The sequence below is a fragment of the Cucumis sativus genome, chromosome 3, assembly GCF_000004075.3.
Source record: "Cucumis sativus cultivar 9930 chromosome 3, Cucumber_9930_V3, whole genome shotgun sequence".
In the NCBI taxonomy this organism is placed as follows: Eukaryota; Viridiplantae; Streptophyta; class Magnoliopsida; order Cucurbitales; family Cucurbitaceae; genus Cucumis; species Cucumis sativus.
This window is the reverse complement of record NC_026657.2, coordinates 9333209-9347182: the sequence shown is the minus strand read 5'-3', so window position 1 is coordinate 9347182 and position 13974 is coordinate 9333209. Positions and strand designations below refer to the sequence as shown.

Here is a 13974-nt window from a genome sequence, read left to right as displayed (position 1 = left end):
AAATAATTGTAATGTGTAAATAGAAAAGATATGACATTAATAAAGTAGAGATTTATATTAAAAAAAACATGAAAATATAAATGTAGTTAAAGTCTCGTTTCATGCCTTGTACACCAAATATGGAAATGGGATATCCAATCTATTATGACGAGGATAATTATAGTATCTATTATCATAAATTTTTTCGCTATTTTTATAAAAGCTCCAATAATTAAAGTAAGTTGTCAAAAATACTAAATTTGTCATCTATGCAATTTCTCATAATAAATACCGATATCCTTCTACTAGTTTGTAAAAATGTCATGATCTATTATTAATATAATTCAAAATTTTATTATACTTTGTAAATATTTTTGTTTATTTTACTGTATTTGATAATGTTCCAATAATTAATATGTTTTACTTAATATTTTAGCTTGGTTTGTTAATGAGATTAATTAAGGAGTATTTTTAAAAATATCAAAATAAATTAAAATATTTACAAGCTATAACAAAATTTTGGATTCTATCCCTATCACCAAATTTGCTATAGGTTATAAATATTTTATAAAATTTGCTATTTTTAAAGATTTTCTTAATTAATTGATTGTGTTTTTCAATTCATATTTAAATGTAATAATCTCAAATTTTACTATCTAAATATTTAATTTATTTTTTTTGGATACTTTAGAAAATAACTCCACATGTATAAATTTACATCTTTTACAATATTTGACTCATTATTTAACGTAAATCAGAAGTAATTCCACAACACAGCTCATGCATTTGTTAATTTATATATAAAATGGTCCAAATAGTTTATATTTGAGGTTTATTTAAAAGATGTAGGTTTTGTTTTTAGGATATAAAATTAAGATAAGACAATATTCATGGAGTTATAAAATACCAAGTGGTTAATTCAGAATGGTTTCTTTCAATAATATATTGGTGGGTGTGAACACATGGTAAAATTAAAGCTGCTAAGATTTGACCTTTGATTTATTAATGATTTGAATCATATTGATATCCATCTAAAGGGGTAGCTATATCATTCATGTGCTATATTTACCTAATTAATTTAAAACTATTTACATGCTATATTGGACTTCATAAACGTGTGTATTGAATTGACCATCACTGTCTTTACCTGGACAAGCAATTTATTTAACCACTTCAGCTTTGACATTATATTCTTTTTCAAAATTAAAATCTATATAATATAAATCAGTTAACTTGGGATATATTTGTTGTAAATTTTCATTATCAAAAAGTAAAATAAGGACGAAAGTCTTAATTAATTCAATACCTTTTACAAAGGAAATTAAAAAACAACTGTCTTTTGAGAATTATTTCTTTTAGTTCTAAATAAAAGTTGACCTCGTGGTTTTTGAAAAATATGAATAGAAGTTGTATAATAGAATATATAACTAAATTTATAAATAGAAGCAATATTTACCAACTTAATTTTCGAAAAATAAAAAATAAAGATCAAATGATTATGAACACGTCTTAAGTTACGTTTGTATTGAAAAGGATTTGAATATATTAGTTAAAATATGATCTCATCCATTATTATACTTAATATATCAATTAAGTTGATTGTCAATACATCTTCCTTTCTTATCTACTTTTAATATTTGATTTTAAAAATTAAAGTTCTTGAAAATTAAGAAAATATACACATAATTACTAAAAATGGAAATTATTGTATGAAAGGGAGAGAAAACATGTTTAATTTTCAACTAACAAAAATAAAAAATAATTTGAAATTATGCTTAAAAAACTGTTATTTTTTTTTTGTTAAAATTTAATTAAGAATTAAAATGTTGTTTAAAGCATAGAATTTTGAAAGAAATTGAAACAATGATATAGATTTTAAAATATTGCCTAGAAACAAAATCATGCATAAGAGAGTTAATTGCAAGTATAAGTAACGAAAATACATCTATACATGCATACAAAGATTATATTTTTAATTAACATTTGACCATCTAATTTTAATAAGTTGAAGACTGAAGAGGTCACTGGGAAATTCTGCCAGCAAATTCCAATTAGCACTTAATTATTATTGTTTTGTTTTTCGTTTTTGACATTCCAAGTAGTATTTAATTATTATTGTTATTTAATTCAATATAACAATATATACTAACATTTTAGCCATTTTTCTGATCTTCAGTCAAAACAAAAGATTTTGTATACATTTTCTTTGATATTAACATTTCTTTGTAAAAATATATTTAACACTAAAACAATAAAATGTGTACAATAATCATATTGTTGTATTTGATTCTATCATACTTCCCTTATTTCTCTTTTCTTATATATATTAAGACTATGGTTATGGTTATCTAATTTATATTTAATTCTAACAATTGTGGTTTGTTTTTTATACCATAGATGGGCACATTAATTTTATTTTATTTTTGCATATAATGGAAGTAAACAAACAATAACAAAAATAAACGATTGTGGACTAAGATGTTAAAACTCATATATGCATGTAAAGATTTGTCACACACATGTCTTATTGTTGATCAATGATCACATTGACATTGCATTTGTGTGAGATGTCAATGATGTACACATTTTAATTTGATCAATTTGATATTCCTACTCATGAAGTTTTGCCACCTTCTCGACTCCAACAAGATTTTTGGTGTCTCATGCAAGACACCGAAGCAAGCATAACAGATAATGTTTCATGGGCGTACTAAATATGTAGAAGTTGATTACCATTTTATTCAAGAAAGTATAGTTTAAAACGACATTATTATAAAGCATATCTTTACTCAAACTTATTTTACAAATATTCTAATAAAACTGTTAAGTAGGGATCGTTTTGTACTCCACAGTCCCAACTTATTTGTTCATAACTCTTATAAATTTAGAGAGGATATATATATATATATATATATATATATATATATATATATATAAATAAATAAATGATTTTCATAATTATCATCTCATTTTTGTATGTGTAATTTTTTTTTCTAACCCCACAATGTTTTCCAAAGCCCTTGCTAAATTAACCTACTAAAATATAAAATGCACAATCCTCCCCAATAAAAATTGACTTAGAACTTTGGTCACATATACTATACAATATAATCACATACTTTTTAACTAACTTAGTCAATTATTCGTATTATTTTACCGGCCATACATTACTATTTCTAACTTTTTTGGCCATTGAATTTATTTGCATTATTATTAATTCAATTATGGTCTAGTCTAAAGGGAGGCTTCATTTCTTTTTCCTCACACAAACTTGCTCTTTCTTGCTTGCTTCTTCCTTGAAATTTCCAAATGTTTAATCTCAAATAGAATTAAAATATATACAATAGGTGCTGCCTTTCTTTTCTCCTAGTTGGACTATTCAAGTTCACAAGACTTTTTCCTTTTGGAAAGATCAAGTATATATATATGTCCCATTCTTAGAAGCTAAGTTCCACAAGAATACTGTCTTGTGTCTTGTGGAAGGGAAGAAGAAGAAAAAGAAGAAACAAAACAGAGTAACATATTATAGATAGAGTTTTTTTTTAAAAAAAATAAAAAATGGTGAGAGCTCCTTGTTGTGAGAAATTGGGACTCAAAAAAGGGCCATGGACAACTGAAGAAGATGAAATTTTGATAGCTTATATCAATAAGCATGGCCATAGCAATTGGCGTGCCCTTCCTAAGCTTGCTGGTGAGTTCTTGATCATATTCAGCCATATGGCAATAATCTCTAATTTATCTTGTTTTAGTTTTAATTCATTCTCTCTATATAGGCCTTCTGCGATGTGGGAAGAGTTGCAGACTTAGATGGATAAACTACTTGAGGCCTGATATTAAAAGAGGAAATTTCACACTAGAAGAACAGGACATCGTTCTTCACCTCCATGAAAAACTCGGCAATAGGTATATATCTAAACGGGAAAATGCCATTAAAATTTAGACTATTACAGTAATCTATGGACTTAAGCTTATGAATCAAGTGTTGGTACCTGTAGGTGGTCAGCCATTGCAGCGCAGTTACCGGGCCGAACAGATAATGAAATTAAGAACTTTTGGCACACTCATTTGAAGAAACGGGTAACGAATAAACAAACACATGTTCATGCAAAAAAGAAGTCAACCGATCCTGCCGTTTTTGAACCAAAATCCCAACCCCAGAAACTGGATTGCTCTAACCATTATGAAATCCCATCTTTCTCCCTGGATCATTCACCATTTACAGATTCTCCAACCGGCTACAAGGAGATCGAGAACGAACAAAACGTTGAAATCTTTGAAGCATTTCATCACACATGTGGTGGGCATTGGGCAGAGGAGCCGTGGACAGATAATTTTAATGGGTCATTATTCAAGTCGTCGGAGATGAATGATGAGGAAGAAATCCAACCACCGTACAGAGCCATGGATTCTGGGTGTTATTACAACAATGGCACGAAAATGGACGATAATATGGAGTTTTGGTATAGGGTTTTCGTTAAAGCTGGTGGGTCGCCAAATGATCCTGCATTTTAAATTTAGGAGAAGGAAAAAAATCTGAAAAAATTCTAAGAAATTGGTGAGATGAAGGATTAGGAATGTTTGTGTGTAGTGGATATTGGTGTAAATTGTAAATTAGATAAGGGTATGAGGGTATTATAGGAAATGAAACTTCATTTAATCTTGTTTAGTTTAGTCTTCGGTCAATGACAGAACTATATTTAAAGAAGAAGGAAATGTCATTAAATCTAAGGAAAAGAAAAACTAAATGGATAAATTGGGTTTTAATATTTGTCACTCATGTTGGCGTCATGCTTACACAATTAATTTGTGCACTAATCCTATTATATTATTGGGGTTTTTAAAAAAATATATATATAAGAAAACACTTAAATATTGAACCATTCCAAGAATAAAAAAACCCCACTCTTTCCTTATTTAGATTTAGATAGCCAAACTCTTTCCAACAAGATTATTTGGTATTTAGATTTGATACTGGTTTTGTTTTGGAAAAAGAACGTAGAAGAGGAAGAGAGAAAAAAAATCATTTTGTTACACGTACATATTTTGATTGTTATATTGAGTGTAATTGTAATTGATGATCATTTTATGAATTAGTTAAGTATATAACAACATTTAAAAAAATTACAAATATAGTAAAACTATCGTCGATAGCCTTGTATGGTCTATCATATCTGCAATATGGTCTATAAGTGTTAGACTTCTATAATTGATAAAATTGGACAAATTTTGATATGTTTGCAAATTTTAAAAAATATTATTGTATTATTTTGAATATAATTGGTAAATTTCCCGCTATCCCTTATATTTATGAAAATGAATCTATATTCATTTGGCTCTCCATAGAATACTCATAAGTTTGTTTAGGGTTAGGAGGGTTAAAAAAGTGGTTGAAAATTGAAACAATTGACAAACCGAACCGAACCAAAATCGAATATATGCTGTTCGATTCAGTATTTGTGTTAAATTGAAATCGATCTTATGCGATTCGGTTTAAGACATTAATTCGGTTCTAAAATCGAATCGAACCGCTTTGTTTTAAAAATTAAATATAGAAGTATAACTTAGGGTGGTGTATAAATGTAACTTTGTAGAAATTATTATGATGAGCTCTCAAACTTTAATGTTTGAAACTTCAATGTTTTGTACTTAACTACCGTACAAATTAATTTAATATATGTTTGTAACTTTGTAGGACTTTTGTTCGTGTATAGTGTTTATAAAGAATTTCGATTATAATATTTATGCATAAACGGTTTGGTTTCAGTTTAGTTTTATTTGTGCATAAGCAGTTTGGTTTCGATTTTGTTTGACACAAATGAGCAATTCCATTTGATTTGGAATGTGATTTTTTTTGTATTTTGTAATTCAATATAGTTTTAACTTCAAATCAAATTATGAACAACCTTAGTTATCGTATCATATGGTCAATATTTTGTTGGGAATGTATCCAACACTATTTATGTGGTTAATTCATACAATACATTTTTTCCCATATTAAAGACCTTTGAATTGGTAGTTAAAAATTAAAAGTTAAAAATATGTTTAAAAGTTAATTACTTTCTTTTCCCAAAACATTGGCCTATGAATCTCAAAATAGATAACATAAACATTTTCGTTTTTAGTTTTCATTTTTAATAATTTTATCTTTACTTTTTTTTTTTCAAAGATTAATGATCTTTAGTCTTATTAAAGAAACAATTTCATGATTAAGGGAAACACAATAAACAAGCTTCTAAAAATTATATTTTAGTTCTGAAAATTCTACTTTTGTTTTTTTAATATTAGTAGGACATAAGAAAACAAAATAGTTAAGAGTTAAAAGCGAAAGAAAAATAAATAAAAAGTTATAATCCAAGTTGGATATAAATTTTATGTTTATTTTTTATTTCTCAATCAAATAGCTTCCAAATGTCCAAAATGTTACCATATCTTCAATTTCGGTGATAGATTTATGTAGTATTTTTCGTTAATCTTCATCGTTAAATGAATTGACACAATTGCACATAATAAAAAGAAAATTTTGTTTTTAATTTATTGGTAGTAAGGGAGAAAAGGATAAATAATGAAAAAACTTGTTAGATATCTAATTATGTTTGTTGTCAAATTGAGCTAAGCAAATAGCAACAACAATTCACATCAACTTCTTGTTTTAAAGGTTCAAATTAAAATGAAATGAAATAAAAAACCCTAATTATCATACTTGTATTTTTCACAACTACCCCATCACCCATCTTCACTGAAATATTAACTTTCAAACACATAACATACCCATACTTTCATATGTAAATTATATGGGTTTTAGACTTTTTGTAAAAGCATGTCTAGTGAGTTTTTAAATCTACAATTAACAGGGATTTCATCTCATTTGAAATAATTAGTTAGAATTAAAAAAAAAAAAAAAAACTCCCCTCTATGTGAACCAAAAACAAATTATAAGATTCGATTATGTAGATTTTTGTGCTTTAAAATGATTTGACTGGTGAATTGATGACTTAACATCGAATAGGTCCATTTTTTTCAAGTCAATGAGGAGAGGAAACTATGGAGGTATAGACCCTAAAATCTTGACAAACGTCATTACAAATTCACATCTAATAAGAAAGTATAGCAATTAAAATTTGGTTAGAAACTTTGTTCACACACTGACATTTCATTATAATTTCACGTGATAAAAAGTTTGGTCAGCTCAATAATTTGTTCTAAAATAATATTATGCATCACAAATAGAGAGTGAGAAAATGTAGTAATTTCTTATTTGAGTCATTATGGTGTCGGTGATGGACTTCTAGTCTTCAGGGCTATTTGGATTGATAGCCCATTTTTTTTCTCCTCTTTCTAATGTACATTATTATTAATATTAGGGTATGCAAGACTTAAAATATAATTTTCAAGAAATTTATTTTTATTTAAACATTTTTTATAAAATTATTCATTTCAAAAGTTAATTTGGAGGCTTATCAAACAATTTTTTTAAAATAACTTATTTCTTAAATTAACCAGTTAAAAATGTATTTATTAAATGTTCATATTTATGTCTATTTTGTGATTGATTTTAGTTAATTGATGGTAGTTTTTGTCAGTTATTTCAAATATATTGATTTTCTTAGTGATTATAAACATGGTTTTTCATTTTATAAACACTTATTTAAACACAATCCTTTGGCTTTATTCTATAATGGTAAAAGTTTGTACAATAATTGATAAGCCATTTTGACTACTGAATCATTAGAATAATAACAATAATAAACTAACATAAAATAAATAAATTAAAGATATTAAATATAACATGAAATATCTTAGTAAAAACGGAAAGAAAATTATTTTTAAAAAATTGTCAAATTGATTAGACTTTACTATTTCATAACTAAAAAAGCATTTTTCACATCAAAACGTTAGAAACCATTTTAATGAAAAAAAATGAATTTGACAAAGAAAATGAAAAAACATTACTTGGATTCAAATTAAAAGTTGAAAAAAAGGAAAAATAGAAAAAAAAACACACTAAAAAGAATTGATTTTTAAAAACATTAAATCCAAATTTAATTTAAAATTTCAAATAAAAATAAGTTTTATTAAGATTTCAATTTTATTTTTTTCTCTCCAAATTTTATTAAAAATAATAAGAAGTAAAACTAAATAAATTTTATAACATGAGCAAAACGCAATTATATTTTAAACTAATTTATATTATATATAAAAAAATATGTATCAAGAGATTTTGTTTTGCTTCCATATTTTATTAATAAACGTGATATAGAGTATATGAATCTATATCCTCTGTTCTTGCATTGTCTTCGGCGGACCCTGGTCGATCTTCTCCTTCTCTCGTTCTAAGGTACCTTTCTCAATTAATGTATTAATACAACAGTGACATAAATGAAAAAAATATATGGGTCGATTCTCCTTATTTTATGAAAAAGTGTATTCTTTTTTTAAATGAGTTGTTTTCTCATATGTGCATGATGTGATGTGACAATGACTTAATTACTAGCGTGGCTGATGTGTCAATTTTGAATGAGTAGAAAAATGTGCAATTTTAAATAACCTCTGTTTTGAAATTTTGAAAGTAATTATAACAGATTTTAAAATTTTAGTATATAGCAATATTTTTTTTAGATTCTCATAGTTTAGGTGATAGACTAATATTTATAATATGATCTATTGCTTAGACTAATATTTATAACATGATCTATTGCTTATAAAATTCAAGAATTTAACATATGTTACTGTATTTGTAAAAAAAAATTAGAATGGTGCTATTAATTTGAATAAGCTATATTCCCAACCATCTCTACTGAGACCATTTCACGCAAGCTATTTTTCGGCCATTTATTCCAAAATTCTCAATTTTCAATTTATCTTCACAGGCCCAGCTCTTTTCTCTCTTGCAGGCCCATATAGCCCACTATGTGTAGTCTACGTGTTCAGCCCAGCCCAACTTCTCTAATAAATAATAAACAAGAAAAAGGAAAGAGGTAGTTACAATCGTATTTCTCTCTTTCTCGTTCTCTCCCACACGCTACCCGCCAAGTTCAACCTCCATCATCGGCACCGCCACACCATCGCGCCAGCCCGACTACCCCATCCGTCACGCTTGGAGCTGTTCCAGGTTCTTCTCTCTCTCTGTTCCTGCATTGTCTCCGGCGGATCCTCGTCGATTTTCTCCATCTCTGTCTAAGGTACCTTTCTCGATTCCAACCTCTGTGAAATCTGCAAAATTGTTGCGCGATTATGTTTCAAACGGAGGTGCTATTAGTAATGGACTGTTTAGGTTAACCCTCGATAACCGCTTTGATTCCTGAATTAGGTGAAAACGGGGGAAATTGGATATGTGTTGTAGGTTGGTTCATCTCATCTTAGTTTACAATTTCACTGGAATGCATTATTTACCATTCACCTACTACATTTTGTGTTCCTACTTGAAAGAAAGACAATGCAAAGGCGGTGTAGAGGACCTCTTTACATCTACTATTCGTATTCCATTTTCCATTCATAAAACGGCGGTATCTATTTGTTCTCTATTGTATGAATATCTCGTTCTGCCCCCTGTGTATTCGATTATATTTTTCTTTCCGGTCCTTTCTGGGAGGATTGGTGTAGTCAAGTGAGCTTCTAAGGTTAGTTTATTCATATTAAATCAGTTATTAAGCCATCATCATCTGCAAGAAATGTTTTTGGGTTTTACTTATTTTTTCCTATTTAGGAATCTATCTCTTTCACCTTGTATGAGTTTTATTGGAAGATTAAATTTTTATGTCTTTAGCTAAATTCGTTTTCCTACATCACTGACCTTCGTCTTATCTTCTTCTTTGGTTACCGTTCTCAGTAACTTCGGCGTTCCTCTGAAATATTCGTTCTGCTTCTGCTGAAGATGGCTACTGCATCAGGTATATCTCAAATGCAATAATTTTACCAAAAAAAAAAAGAAGAAAAAGAAGTCTCCGTGGAATTATAAACACAACCTAAATCTAAGTGTGATGGTGGTTACCCTGTTAGGTTAGAACCGGAGAAGTCTCTCTCTTCATCGGAAGACATTGTTTTGATTTACTCTTTTGTTGGTGTCGCAGTTGCTTTCAAATCTAGGGAGGATCATCGCAAACAACTAGAATTAGAGGAAGCACGCAAAGCAGGGCTTGCACCTGCTGAGGTTGATGAAGATGGGAAAGAAATCAACCCTCACATTCCTCAATATATGTCCTCTGCACCTTGGTATCTCAACGCTGAGAGACCAGTGAGTTTCTCTCTCTCCACTTTTCTCTGGATTCTATGTTGGTTGTTCGTGATGATTGAATTTCATTGGATTTTATTGCAGAGTTTAAAACATCAAAGAAAATGGAAATCGGATCCAAATTATACAAAATCCTGGTACGACAGAGGTGCAAAAATACATCAGGCTGACAAGTACAGGAAGGGTGCATGTGAAAAGTAAGTCAGATGAAGCCTCCTTGTGCTATGACTTTGTTTGTACTTAAAGTTACTACTAACGATTGTTTGTTTATAAAAGGTATACTAGTAATGGCCTAATGGGATACAGAATTAGGATCTTAATTTATTATTCTATACTTTGCTTTGAAAAAAAATGTCCTTCAATTTATGAGTTGGAAACTTAGACTTGATGGGATTCTTTAGAATGTGGAGGGCTGAGTTTCTGTAAGGGAAAAAACTATCGTTTTCTCTCTTCCATGTGGATTTGTTACATTGACATTTTAGCACCATTTTACAATGCATATGTGGTTGTCTTTTTCTATGGGAAGAAGGAATCTTTAAAGTCATGATCTATAGTTGCACAACTTTTTCTTGTTGTACATAGTTCATTCGCAACCATGAGTTTATGAGTGCATAATTTCATTTCAAATTTGAGGTTTTGAAAATAGATTGTATTTTGGGTACTTTTTTCCCCGGCATAAATGTCATTTATTTAGGATCTTAGATTGCTTGACTTCTTTAGTCATCTGCAAAAGGAAAGAAAATTTGAAAATAAAGATTGAATGCATTATCCTGTTGTGCACTTGGTGGGATGTTGGCTATGTTGGCTGCCTTCAGGCTCTAAATCCAATTAGTTTGAAGATGATTTTGCAGTACGATGTTCTTACATGGGCAAGAATGCAGTTTAGATTGGTCTTCTGCAAATGCATTTTCATTTGTTACTTTACAAATAGGTTTAGTTTAAAATATGATGGCTTTGAACTGTAATCTGGACCTGGCTTAGGTTTTGTGATTCACTGAAATGTATTCTTTATATAATTATCCTTGCCTAGAGTTTATATTAATTTTCTGATATTATTTAATTTAGTTTTCTTATGACTTATGTGTCACATGTACTTATTGTTTGTCCAGTTGTGGAGCAATGACACATGATGCAAAGGCATGCATGGAAAGGCCCCGAAAGGTAGGAGCCAAATGGACAAACATGCACATAGCACCAGATGAAAAGATTGAGACATTTGAACTAGATTATGATGGAAAAAGGGATCATTGGAATGGTTATGATCCAGCAACCTATGCTCGTGTCATTGAGAGGTATGAGGCTAGGGATGAAGCAAGGAGAAAGTTTTTGAAAGAACAACAACTTAAAAAATTGGAAGAGAAAAATAATAAGCAGACTGAGGATGATGAAGTTAGTGATGAGGATGAGGATGAAGATGAGGATGAAGATGATTTGAAGGTTGATGAGGCAAAGGTTGATGAGAGCAAGCAAATGGATTTTGCAAAAGTTGAAAAGCGTGTTCGCACGACTGGTGGTGGAAGCACGGGAACTGTTAGGTATGTTTTGTTATAGTTTTATGTTTGTTTATCCTTTTACGCCACTCTTTCTTAGCACTTTTCTGGAGCATCTGAATGTTTTACTAATTATTTCGTCTCATCTTAGGAACTTGCGAATTCGGGAAGATACAGCCAAATATCTTTTAAATCTTGATGTTAACTCGGCTTATTACGATCCCAAAACTCGGTCTATGCGTGAAGATCCTCTTCCTGATGCTGATCCAAATGAGAAGTTTTATGGAGTGAGTATTTGAAATTGGATGGTGGAATTTCTATTCTCTTAATTTTAACTATATAATAGATATATGCTTGCTTGGATCTAATTTTTTATCATCTTTGTTAAAATAGGGTGATAACCAAAATAGAATCAGTGGGCAAGCTTTGGATTTCAAGCAACTCAATGTACATGCTTGGGAAGCATTTGACAAGGGTCAAGATATTCATCTGCAAGCTGCTCCATCACAAGCTGAACTTCTGTATAAGAACTATACGGTTATTAAAGAAAAATTGAAGTCACATACAAAGGATGCCATCATGGAGAAGTATGGGAATGCTGCTGCAGAGGAAAAGCTGCCTCGAGAACTTTTATTGGGACAGAGCGAGAGGCAAGTTGAATATGACCGTGCTGGCAGAATCGTTAAAGGCCTGGTATTAAATCTATCTTTTTTATTTTCCTCTACAGAGGACTGCTTCATTGTTGTAGAGCATGTTTAACCGACTTCGAGTTAATATCTGGTTTTGTTTTACAATAATGTCCTTTCTGTCAAATGTCTACTTTGATACTTCTGCTGAGCTCAATATGTAACTATATATTATTTTATGTTTCATGCTTCTACACTTTATCAGATTGATTATTTGGAGGCTCAAATTTGAGCCAGCCTTCAACTAATTTTACCTGTCCACTCACTCTCAAACTAGAATGTGTGGGCAAGAGTTTTTGTTTCTGTATTTTCTGCATCTCGTTCTTCTCATTGTATCACGTTGTATTTGTGTCTCTACGAGTATTAGACGTGTGAGAGAAGCTTAATGTTTTTAGTTACTGATTGGTAGTGATGAATTTTTACTTTCTTCTAACTCTTATTTCCCCCCTTGAAGGAGTTGGCTCTTCCTAAAAGTAAATATGAGGAAGATGTTTTCATTAACAACCACACGAGTGTTTGGGGTTCATGGTGGAAGGATCATCAGTGGGGCTATAAATGCTGTAAGCAAACCATTCGGAACAGTTATTGCACTGGGGCTGCTGGAATTGAGGCGGCTGAGGCAGCAGCAGACTTAATGAAGTCTAACATTGCTCGTAAAGCAACTTCTGAAGGTATAAAATTGTTCAATTGAAACCCTAAATATATATTCCTTTGTCAGATATAATATTATTTAAAACTATGTAATATTTTCTCTTCATGGTTCTAAAATGTGATTGTTTGATTGAAATCCTCATTGGTTTTTCTGTTTTTTTGACAACACTACAGATACACCAGCCTCAACAGAAGAGAAAAAACTAGCTACTTGGGGAAGTGAAGTACCTGATGATATTGTCCTCGATCAGAAGAAGCTTACTGAAGCTCTCAAGAAGGTATGACATTTATTGTCCCCGCTAGCAATAATATTTCATGTTATCATCAAACGTGCATTTTTTCTCTGTTGTTTCTTACTTGAATTTTTCTGTTTTGGTAGGAGGATGAAAGAAGGAAGGAGGAGAAGGATGAAAGAAAACGTAAATATAATGTGAGGTGGAATGATGAGGTATGCAATTTTTTTTTCTTTTCACAGCTTTTGATCAATACGAAGTATGTTTATTGTTTGTTTGGCTTAAAATAATGCAACGATCCGCATTGCACAGGTTACTGCTGAGGACATGGAGGCGTATAGGATGAAAAGGGTACATCATGATGATCCTATGAAGGATTTTCTCAACTAAATTAGGACATACGTGTATTGTAAATATTAGTCAGCAAATTGTTTCCTTTTAACATGAAAGGTAACGAGTCATCTGAGCGTTTTGTACCTCATTTCAAAAAGTGTAATTATGAAGGTATGAGTTTGTACAACTACTCAGTTGAATTCGAATGGTGTATTATAAAACTTGTGGATCGGTTCTTTTCTTACAAGATGGGGAATTTTAACTTTGTTAGTATTAACAATCCGATGAATTTTGTCATGGACTGTATTTAATCTATTGTGGTCACTTTTAACTAAAAATACATAAATTGTACTTACAATCCGATGAACAAGACT

General features: G+C 30.1%; 2 protein-coding genes and 1 long non-coding RNA gene across 3 annotated transcripts; 2 read left to right on the top strand and 1 right to left on the bottom strand.

Annotated features, from left to right (window-relative positions):
• The first annotated feature begins 3330 nt into the window (after positions 1–3330).
• On the top strand, positions 3331–4754 carry LOC105434828 (transcription factor MYB30). The gene is made up of 3 exons (XM_011652633.2): positions 3331–3670; positions 3753–3882; positions 3975–4754. Exons 1-3 carry the CDS (start codon positions 3538–3540, stop codon positions 4489–4491), a joined length of 780 nt encoding a protein of 259 aa, XP_011650935.1. The 5' UTR covers positions 3331–3537; the 3' UTR covers positions 4492–4754.
• Positions 4755–8714: 3960 nt separating this feature from the next.
• LOC116402787 lies at positions 8715–10050 on the bottom strand. The gene is made up of 2 exons (XR_004215431.1): positions 9770–10050; positions 8715–9189 (listed from the first exon to the last, which is right to left on the bottom strand). It is a non-coding gene; the product is annotated as an uncharacterized LOC116402787 (long non-coding RNA).
• On the top strand, positions 8976–13897 carry LOC101212528 (pre-mRNA-splicing factor SLU7). The gene is made up of 11 exons (XM_011652632.2): positions 8976–9158; positions 9806–9866; positions 10047–10210; positions 10292–10404; positions 11317–11742; positions 11849–11984; positions 12091–12390; positions 12838–13054; positions 13209–13312; positions 13414–13482; positions 13580–13897. Exons 2-11 carry the CDS (start codon positions 9851–9853, stop codon positions 13655–13657), a joined length of 1623 nt encoding a protein of 540 aa, XP_011650934.1. The 5' UTR covers positions 8976–9158; positions 9806–9850; the 3' UTR covers positions 13658–13897.
• The last annotated feature ends 77 nt before the right edge of the window (positions 13898–13974 follow it).

Excerpts from the sequence above, each read along its gene's own strand:
- LOC105434828 (XM_011652633.2), top strand. The coding sequence starts at position 3,538 with ATGGTGAGAGCTCCTTGTTGTGAGAAATTGGGACTCAAAAAAGGGCCA. Across the intron at positions 3,671-3,752 it reads TGCCCTTCCTAAGCTTGCTG|GCCTTCTGCGATGTGGGAAG; the intron begins GTGAGTTCTTGA and ends CTCTCTATATAG. Across the intron at positions 3,883-3,974 it reads CATGAAAAACTCGGCAATAG|GTGGTCAGCCATTGCAGCGC; the intron begins GTATATATCTAA and ends TGGTACCTGTAG.
- LOC101212528 (XM_011652632.2), top strand. Across the intron at positions 11,743-11,848 it reads GGAAGCACGGGAACTGTTAG|GAACTTGCGAATTCGGGAAG; the intron begins GTATGTTTTGTT and ends GTCTCATCTTAG. Across the intron at positions 12,391-12,837 it reads GCAGAATCGTTAAAGGCCTG|GAGTTGGCTCTTCCTAAAAG; the intron begins GTATTAAATCTA and ends CCCCCCTTGAAG.